We start from the raw sequence: 10257 nt of genomic DNA, 5'->3' as shown, positions 1-10257 counted from the left end.
CATGGCGCGATCCCCAACAAGACGGCCGGATTTGACAACAGCTTGTTACAAAATGATTGTTTTTTTTTCAAAATGTGCTCTTTACTAGCACAGTATTTGGCTAGCCATGAAGATCAGTACTGAGCATCTACCGTAAGAACAGAGAGAGACAAACGCTTTTGGCAGTCCAAGATGTCCAGAACGTAAGACAGGACTAATTGACCTACGGGTTTACGTGCACCGGTGCTTTCGCAGCTATGGTGCTTTTGCAGCCATAATCTAACAACAATTGCTCAGTTACGGAAAAATGTTATCTTCTCAGATAACCTTCTTTAGTGGCGTACCCAACAACAAATTTGCACGAGTGAGATGCTTTGTCTAAGGCCTGGGTTTTGCAAGTTTTGGGCATGGATGTCCCAGGTCGCTTTTTTGGAATGAGAAGTGATCTAGATAATGAGATGCAGAACTTTTGTGTGTTTTTTTGCGTCATGTTAATCTGAATTGTTGTTGGAGGAGTCTACCGACTTGATACGACTCGAACAGGACAAGCCTCTGCAGTGGACGCACACGCCGCGTAGTCGCATACAGGACACGCTCCCAGGAGACTTGAAGTCATAGTCTCAAATTACTAACGCCATGTCTACCTCCACGCTGGTTAGCCTGGGAGGTGTCTCGGCCAGGAGTCAGTCCACCTACAGGGCCGTCCCCGACCAGCAGGTTAGTGCCTGAGAGGAGGCTATGGACAAGAGAGAGAGAGAGAAGGAGAGAGAGAGAGAGAGAGAGAGAGAGAGAGAGAGAGAGAGAGAGAGAGAGAGAGGAGGAGAGAGAGAGAGAGAGAGAGAGAGAGAGAGAGAGAGAGAGAAGAGAGAGAGAGAGAGAGAGAGAGAGAGAGGAGAGAGAGAGAGAGAGAGAGAGAGAGAGAGAGAGAGAGAGAGAGAGAGAGAGAGAGAGAGAGAGAGAGAGAGAGGGTTCATATTTCTCACCAAATTTGACCCACTTTCCTCTCACTGTTAAAGGGCCGGAGCCGCTACGCATGTCAACAATTTACATTCCCACACAAAGAGTGCATGTCGAAGTGGTAGAAACTAAGATTGCTACGATTAAAAGGAAGTCAGTTTTAAAGGAAAAGATCAGATATGATGGCAAACGCGCATTTATGACTATCGGGATTACGTGGAACAGACTGCTCCAGACACCACACATTATATATTTCGTAGATATGTTCCTGAATACGTCATTGTTTGATTGAATGGTAAAATTTGCCCGATGGAATGGTAGAATTTGAATTACGTTAGTCAGGCGTCATAGATAACTGGGTGACACTGAAATGGTTTCCCCGGAAAAGTTTATGCATCTTAGCGGGCGTGTAGCTCAGAAAATAGCAGGGTTTAGGTCTTAAGAAGGGCAGGGCTGAGGACTGCACCAATTGTGCAGGATAAAAGAGATAGGGCTACCACAGAACAGTTATTTGTTTCCTTCTTTGCTCGTGAGTCGGTCAGGGTGTTGGAGGGAGGGAGGAGGTGCGGTTGTGACTCGACACACAACGTGAAAGGCTCCGTTTTTGGGAGCGAACTGAAGCCGTTTGTATGAAGCCTTGATGCATGTTCCTTTAACATTCACACCCCACAGAGCAGTGACTTCCACGCTTGGCTATGGGTAGTTACGGACACGAAATATGCCGTGCATTTATGACGCATGCAGAAATGTTCGTGCATGAGGCCGGCGGCGTTGTCTGCGATGAAACTGTCGTATTCAAAGAACAAATAATTTAATGTATTATGGATATGCTGTCGTGATATCTCTGTCTATGACGGGTTCAGAGCGATCACGTGGCTTTGAATGGCTTTTCAAAGTTGATATGGAGCAGTCACGACTCGTACTTTGAGGCGTCTGGTTATCGCAGTCCGCTATAAAGCCGAAAGCAGCGCGAGACCCAGTGCTGCCTCCGCATATCCTGGGCTGTCACTTTCTAGTTAAGGTTGGGATGGCTGAGCTGAAGTTTTAAAAAAAAACCTGAAAAACTGAGTAGGATCATCGGCAGATAATTTTGAATTCGCTTCTACTATTGTTTCGATTAAGGCATGTTGCCAAAATATCAACACATCACTATCTCCATTCTCCTGGTCTTTCTCCGAGGAATGAGGCTATTTCTATTGTCTTGCCTGTTCGCACATATTCGACCGTTCGGGGGCCCTCTACATTGGGTCTTGGGTAATTTCTGTTTGAATGGAAGGCCCTACGCACTTGTCGGGCTCCTCTGTTCGCCCCCCCCCCCCCCCCGGCCACGCTGGACTGTTCCGGGGCCCTGCGCGTCGAATCTTGGTGTTTGAATTTAAAGCCCCTCGCTCCTACCGGGGCCATCTGATAACCTGCTCGGGCACGCTCGATCATTCCGTGGCCCCTATGCTGTATCTTGGGTACTTCTTATTTGAATCGATTGTGTCATGCTCTTGGCGGGCCCTGCCTATTAAGCTGCTCGGGCCGATGGCGGACACAAGGGGGGGGGGGAGGGGAAGCGGGACCATGACCCCATGGACCATGCCGAGGGAACTTAAAGGCTCCGAAGAGGATCATAACCGGCTGAACGGACACAGTTATAAGAAAACGTGTTTGGGCCTACAGACGACAAAGGAACTTTGCACGCGAAAGTAGAGTGCATATGCAAAGTTAGTACTTCACTAATTGAGAAGGCATTGATCGGAGGAAATTTTGGGCCTCTTTACACTGTCCAGAGACTTAACGCCGTTGCCGGGGCCCTATAGGTCAACTTGCCGATCAATCTGATCGCTAGGGAGCATTCCACGCTGCCCTTGATCTCTCTGCATTTTCTCGTAGAGCTCAACGCTGTTGTTGGGACACTGCCTTCTTTCATACCTCGGCACTCTTCATTGATCAGGCTTCCCTCAACGGATTCTTCCCATTCGCCCGAAAGGCTCTATACGCCTTTTCCCGGGACGGGTTTGCTAGGGTACATTCAGTAGCTCAGGGGTTCTTCATTTGAGTATTGATTTTTTCCACCTGCTTGGCGGGCCTTGTGCTGTTGCTGGGGCTCATAAAAGGTAAGGCACCTAGTCAGTCGATGCTCAGGGGCCCGCTACTTTGATCGAAGGCTCTTTCCCTTTACGGGGCATTCTTCACTCCTATCGGGGCTCTTTCTGTTGAGAAAGAACCTGCCCGGCCACCTCATTTACGAACGATTCTTCACTCCTCTCGGGGCTCTTTCTGTTGAGAAAGAGCTTGCCCGGGCGCTCTTGATCGCACAGGGATATTAATTTATGGTCTTGGGTAACTCACTCCCCTTTTGCTCAGAGGGTTCTGTGCTCATTTTTTCGGAGGGAGTCCCAGACCCTAGATGACCCCACAACGTTGCAGCCCGCCTTGACGGAATCCTGGATCCGCCCCTGGCCTAAGGCCCTCGTGAGTATAGAAAGTGACGCCCTTGCACATCCCTCTTAATGATGTGCGCGGTCTCTGTTGTTTACAACATCCGTGTAATGATGCTCGTCCGCCGCGGCCGCAGCTTGATCAGCTGACCGATGAGCAGCTGGCCAAGTCCACGGAGCAACTGCAGGCGAACGTCAAGATGCTACAACTGGAGACAGACGTGTTCGAGAAGTTTCTACAGCGCGTCGACCCGTGGGAGCACGCAGCGACCGCCGGTGGCAGCATACAGCCGGGGAGCTCAGTGCAGTCGACCACGCCCTCCCTCAGCCCTGCCCAATCAGCGTCCGACGTCAGCACCAGCGACCAATCAACGCGCAGCACGCTCCGCGGCAGACGCAAGCAGAGCGGAAAGGTATGTCGGGAGGGCGCCTCTGAGAGGCGTTCCTTTGAGGGGAGGGGGTGCGATGTTGCATCGCTTCTGAGACAATGGCTAAATTAACAAATTCAGGGTATGAACCCAGAGCCCAGGGCGACCGGTCAGGCTGCCCCTCCTTCAATTTCCGTTCCAAAGCGCCGGATCACACCGCATGGACCTCTGTGTTGTCCATCACCCATAACGTTGGGCACATGGGCACAATGTAGAATTTCGCCGCATCGGTGGCCGCTATGTCATGACAAACACCCCGGAGTCGCCTCGGGCACAGAATATTCACATGGCGCAAAACCTCGGCATCCGACGAAGTGCCCCCGAGTCCCTGCGCCACCCAGCACGGTCGGTGCGGCCCGGGGTGGCGGTGACACCCCGCACAGTATGACGTTCCACCAGGCCGGCCCGTCTGCAGCCCGGTTCCTGATGCAACCCGCGATCTTCCATGGAGGCGATCTGTGTTCAGCCACGTCACGCGGCCTCTGTGGCCGGGTGGTGGGCCCCGGCACAGCCCCGGTACCGGACGCGGCCTCTTCTGCAGGGCGGCCGGTCCGGGTACAGCGGCGGGATGCGCGGCGTAGCCCTGGTGCGGCTGACGCCCGAGCAGCGCTGCGACGTGGCCAGCCGAGAACTGGAGGAGCTCAACGAGGCCCTGCAGGCGCAGGAGAACCAGCACGAGCGCAGTCTGCAGAACCTGCGGTACGTCGTCGGGGGGAGGAAGGGGGGGGGGGGGAGAGGCAGCACGGGGCTGGGGAAGCAGCACCAGCACAGCCTTTAAAATAGTTGTTACGTCCAAGTTAAGTGAAAGTGACGTTCAAGGGTGCTAAGACATTAACAGGCTGATAACGACATTACCAGTGGTGCCTGGTATTGTGCATAAATGTCGCCTCTGTTGTTCTCAATTGACTCCTGTTGCCGGTGGAGCCTCGCGTGCGCGTTCGTGACCGGCGTCCGATGCTGGCCGGGCTTCAGGGCGGTGCTAGAGGCGGCCGATATCCGGCTCAAGGAGATCCAGAACGTGTCCGCCGCGTTCGAGAAGGACGTGATCAAGGGCGCCGTCAACCCGCGCTCCAGTCGCGTCATGTCCGAAAAGGTCAGAAGGTCAAACTTCGGCGCGGGCCGCGTTCGGTGTCGTGCCAGGAGACGTCAGGTCAGGTCAGCCTCCAGCGCGGACCGCGCTCAGTGTCATGTCTCAAAACGTCAGGTCAGACTTCGGCGCCGGCCGCGTCCGGTGCCATGTCAAGGGAGGTCAGGTCAGGTCAGGTCAGGCTCCGTCGCGGGCCACGTTTGATGTTATGTCAGATAAGGTCAGGTAAGACTAACAGCCGTCGCGACATGTCCGAGGGTAAGTGAGAAGATGTCGAAGGTAAGCCTGATCTGTGTGACCATATTAGAGTATTGCTCGGCACGTAAACCTTCCGTGACCCGCCTGGCAATGTCATAGGGAAACTATCCGATGAACTGTACCGGTATGCCGTGGGTCCCGGAGTCATGGAGTTCGTTACAATCTCCGTTTGGCAAGTGCTGTATACAACTGGGAGGGAGGAAACAGGAGGGGGGGGGGGGGGCAAAAAGCAAGAAAGCAGCGGAACTGAGCGGCAGTCGAAGAGGGGAGGGCAGTGGGACAAAATAACGCATTGTCAGGACAAGATCCTAATGCCATCGCAAGGCCTTATAGTCAACATCTGTCTGATGCGTGGACACAGAGCTTGAACTCGAGAAGGGGTCCGACGATTCGCTTCATGGCTGAAACAACCACTGGACCAGGGTGATGCCGACAGGGACTTAACATGTGGTGTCTTGCGTGTACCACGTCGTAAGTCTCCCTGTTATGGGTGTCAGGCGAGCCAGCTGCTGATGTCCTAGCGCTTATCGCTTGAATCTGAAATTGGGGCCAATACGTTACTGATGGAATAATTAAGGAATGCTTTATGTGTGCCCACCATGCTGATATCTCGTGTGTAGGTGCTTGAGATACACAATTACTTACCCGTACAAGTTTTAGACCAATATATGTTACAAAGGACTATGACACAGGACACTGTTTTCTTTCATGCACAGGTCGACAAAATGCTTTTCCAAACAAGTGGCCAACCGATGCATTAGAGGATCAAGGTATATTTAATTGTGTTATAATCTTCACAGGTTCAACGGCATTTTGACGAGTTGAACAAGTCGAGAGATGCACTTCTGGAGAAGCTTCGACTGAAGAATGCCAACATGAAGACCATGACGCGGAAACTCGAGACGCACATGCGGCAGAAGGAAGAGATGGGCGAGGCGCGTACAGACTGGTTATACCGCTTAAGCGCTTCGCAGAGGATCGTACCTAGCGTGTCACAACTATCGGACAAAGAGCAAGAGCCTTAATATCGAACGGCAGTGCCGGAGGACTGTATGACACAGTGGTGGCTAGAGCAATACCATGTACAAATTGCCAGTGGTATATGTATAACGGGCTTGGTAGAGCTGTACCATTGCTTTGGCAGGCCTGGCTGGTGTCCATCACCTGAACTTAAGGTATGGTGATACGTCACCTCCAAAAATATATCTGGTGTGTCGTTTATAGCTTCTCTATTAAAAAGGGTTGACAATAGTGACGACAATGCTTTTGATTACATGGACGTGTGCACAGGTTCTTCGCCAAGTGGACTTTGACCAGCTGAAAATAGAAAACCAGCAATTCCTAGACAGAATAGAGGACAAGAATAACACCATGATACAACTGAAGCTGTTGGCGGGCCGTTCTCTTCACGAGCTGAACCAGCAGAAACGTAAAATGCAGGTCAGGCATTCACACCAATGCACATCAAGGGAGGAGATTTTGTATGAAGCCATGAAGCTCAACAGAGCGCTCTTTTAAAACTGACGTAAAGGTGGTTGCGGTTTTGAAACACATGCTGCAATTCCTAATGCCACGCACTCAATTTGAAGAGACGCCAACAAAACACTTCGCACAAGTGGGCAATGTTTTGGAGTGGCCGTCAATGGTGCCTTTTTATTTCGATCAGCCTGACGCGACCGCGTCACTGCCTGATAGCTGATCAGCCTGACGCGGCCGCGTCACTGCCTGATAACTGATCAGCCTGACGCGGCCGCGTCACGACTGATAACTGATCAGCCTGACGCGGCCGCGCCACGACTGATAACTGATCAGCCGGACGCGGCCGCGTCGTTGCCTGATAACTGATCAGCCTGACGCGGCCGCGTCACCGCCTGATAACTGATCAGCCTGACGCGGCCGCGTCGTTGCCTGATAACTGATCAGCCTGACGCGGCCGCGTCACTGCCTGATAGCTGATCAGCCTGACACGGCCAGGCTTTGGCCGCCGGCCAACCAGCAGTCGGTCGGCAGGCGCTGCTGGATGCGACTGACCATCCTGTGTCTGACTGACGCCTGACCGGCCGCTGTCAGCAGGTGCTGACATATGACTGGCTGTTGTCGGCAAGCTCTGACTGACGCCCGACCGGCCGCTGTCAGCAGGTGCTGACATATGACTGGCTGTTGTCGGCAAGCTCTGACTGACGCCCGACCGGCCGCTGTCGGCAGGCACTGACAGAGGAGGGCCGCCGGCTGGACGCGGCCACGCAGCGCGAGCAGGCCATCGGTCAGCGCGTGACAACCGAGCATGCGGTCGTCGAGAAGCAGCTGGTGACGTCACGAGCCATCAATGACAAGCTGCGCACGCATATGGCCAACTACCGTGTGCCGCCGACCATGGACTACATCCGCACCAACGACCGCGTCTACAAGCTGAAGCGCAAGGTCATCATCTGGCAGCGCAAGCTGGACATCTCCAAGATGACGCTGCTCAACCTGAAAGCTGTGCATGGCGTCAAGTCGGAGCAGCTGACGCCGAGTTTGGGCCTCACCGACCCATCAGCAGGGGGGTCGGGTGTACTGGACCAATCGGAGGGTGAGGAGGGTGGTGGCGACCAATCAGACGCGGGGCACGATGCCGCCGGTCGGGAGGTCGCGGGCGCGGCGAGCACGAAGACCGTGGAGAGCGCCGGAGATGAGCAGGCGCCGGCCAACAGTGTTCTTAGCGTTTTTAGCTCCAAACTGTTGGGGCCGTCTAAAGGAAGTATGCATCAATGACTGACAAGATGGCCGGGTACAGCACCCGCTCAAAATCTGGGCCAGTAAGCCATGATGATGGTCTTTACTGATCCACATCGACGGCGAGTGGTCAGGACGGGAATGTACTCGTGATTACGTGACATTTGTGGCCATCTGGACCATTTGTTACAGTGAGACAGCGTTTCTTTCGTATTTGGCCCTGCATTTGCAATCTATCACGTTCTGTGATGTTTGCACTTTGTAGGTTAGGCACCAGTATACAACGGTGAACGCTGGTCAACGGGGGTTGGCGCTGAGAGCTTCGCTGACAATATCGCATTTTCAACCGCTTAACGGAGAGATGGATGCACAAGTGAGGGTGTACACAAGAATTGCTTCCTAATGCCTGTAGAAGTTCTAGCATATGAGTGGCGAGTCGGTTTTAAATGTTAGTATAATGTTTAAAGCTGTTGTAATGTGTGTGGCCCGGGCATTTCCGGTCCCAGAAATCTCAGAAATTTTCAGTGTGTTTCAGTAAATTTTGCTGAAATTAAAGCAGTACTAACACATCTACAAAAGCGCACCAGCTATGTCACCCAGGCCTACCGCAAGCCGCTACCGCGGGACCGTTGCCCTATCGCGCGCCATTTCCGCTCCTGCAGCAGGCGGCCTCGGACGAGATCTTGAGGAGGGACGCCGGATGCGTGGATTCGCCGCTTCCCAGGGTCACCGACGGCTCGAGCCTGGACCGGACGATATCACGGGGCTCAGTCGGAACATCTTGGAAGCACAATGACACATCCTCATCAGTAACCATGAGGCCTGCACACCGCACGACCCTGGCGATTACGCGTTGCAGTGCAAATAAACCTCATCGGTTAAAATGTCGCGGTGAACGTGCGGATAAACCCCGCCGAAGCGTGGAGTAATACTTGGTTCTTGACGTTCCTGGTAGAATTGGAAGAGATCACCGTCCAGTCAGCTTCTTTGGCATGCGCGAAAATGCTGGAAGTTTGCTCTATAGAGGTCCGTAGAATTTGACATCAAAGCAGGTTCATGTAATTACGCCATGAACTACAAACCGCAAGATGTGCGCCAGATAGCTCACCGGTGGGTTCAAACCCGCGAGTAACCGGATCAAACGGGTAACTGGCCGGTTTGGGTAAATGCTCGAGAACAGCAGTAGTGTCATACTAGCATTACATCATTGTAGCGATGTCAACACAAACAGGTAGATCGAAAGGCAAGAAGTATGACTAAAATTAAATGGATTGGGATAGGTAGTGAAACAGAAAGCCAGATATGACATTCTAACTTAAATTGCGTTCCCATTTGGGTGGTTTTAGGGGGTTCCTGTATCATTGTCCTGGCATATTTTGGGCACCTGAACAAGCAAAACTCTGGAAAGGAGCATCCGACACTGCACGGTCATTATAGCTTAAAAAACAGCAGCATCCACATTTTGCCGATTTCACAGCTAATCGATGGGACACGCTACCCACGACGTTGCTAAAAGACCGGACACTGGGGCTCAGATGCGCCGGGGCCTGTCGGCATGACCTGTCACAGCAGGTCACGGCATGACCTGTCACGACACGTCAAGGGATGACCCGTCAGAGGGAGGTCACGGAAAGACCTGTTACGGCAGGCCACAGAGTGAGCTGTCACGGCAGCTCGCGGAATAACCTGTCCAGACAACGTCGTCGTTAGATATGTGCTAGCTCTTAAATGACACGAAAGGTAATCAGCGTGACTCAGATCTAAGTGGCTCAATACATTTACACGTACGAATTCACAGCAAATCGTCTCGGTTTCATGAAATGTTTGGTTTATCGCATGATTGACGTTAGCTCCCTTTGCGCTTGGTTTAGTTTAGCGTAGGTTTGGTGCATGATTTCCACTGATCAGCCTACAGACATTTGGCGACGGATTATGCCTGCACTCCAGCCGTGTCGCCCAAGAGTACAGTTAGCTGATTAGACGGACAGTGCCAGTGGGCGGCGGGCTAGCGCTGCAGGCCTGGTCCGTTGCCAGACCTGTGTCAGTCCATCATCGAAAACATCACGAGGAGCTGGCAATATCTTACATAGCTTAGATGCGATCGCTGTGATTTTCCCGTTTGTTCAGATGTTACAAAAAGACGTGTATACTTTAGACATGTGTCTGACCTGTACCTGGCAGATACCCTTAGCATGCGAATAGAAGAACGGTGCGCACTGTGCAACTCCATAATGATAGAACTGGCATGTGACAGGAATGGACGCCGTAAAAGGTGTACATATAATATCTCAAACATGAAATATACACTGCACTTCATATATCAGCAAAGTTGGAAGGGGACAGGAGCCGGGCGGGTGACCCTCAAACTCGACACGCAATGGGCGTGTTTGGGTATAAATCCCAGCGG

The 10257-nt window shown here is 52.6% G+C and overlaps 1 protein-coding gene across 2 annotated transcripts; it reads left to right on the top strand.

Annotated features, from left to right (window-relative positions):
* The first annotated feature begins 405 nt into the window (after nt 1-405).
* LOC119096927 (coiled-coil domain-containing protein 113) lies at nt 406-8703 on the top strand. 2 transcript variants are annotated; one of them, XM_037219933.1, is made up of 8 exons: nt 406-696; nt 3500-3775; nt 4332-4489; nt 4763-4883; nt 5936-6070; nt 6426-6575; nt 7341-7707; nt 8513-8703. In XM_037219933.1, exons 1-8 carry the CDS (start codon nt 616-618, stop codon nt 8644-8646), a joined length of 1422 nt encoding a protein of 473 aa, XP_037075828.1. In that variant the 5' UTR covers nt 406-615; the 3' UTR covers nt 8647-8703. The 2 variants fall into 2 exon arrangements, with proteins under 2 accessions (XP_037075828.1, XP_037075827.1); XM_037219932.1 differs by having other exon boundaries at nt 7341-8597.
* Nucleotides 8704-10257: the final 1554 nt, after the last annotated feature.

The sequence above is a fragment of the Pollicipes pollicipes genome, unplaced genomic scaffold (assembly GCF_011947565.3).
Source record: "Pollicipes pollicipes isolate AB1234 unplaced genomic scaffold, Ppol_2.1 Scaffold_4295;HRSCAF=5057_pilon_pilon_pilon, whole genome shotgun sequence".
NCBI classification, from domain to species: Eukaryota; Metazoa; Arthropoda; class Thecostraca; order Pollicipedomorpha; family Pollicipedidae; genus Pollicipes; species Pollicipes pollicipes.
Note: the sequence above shows the minus strand (reverse complement) of the source record. Positions and strands in the feature narration are given on the sequence as shown.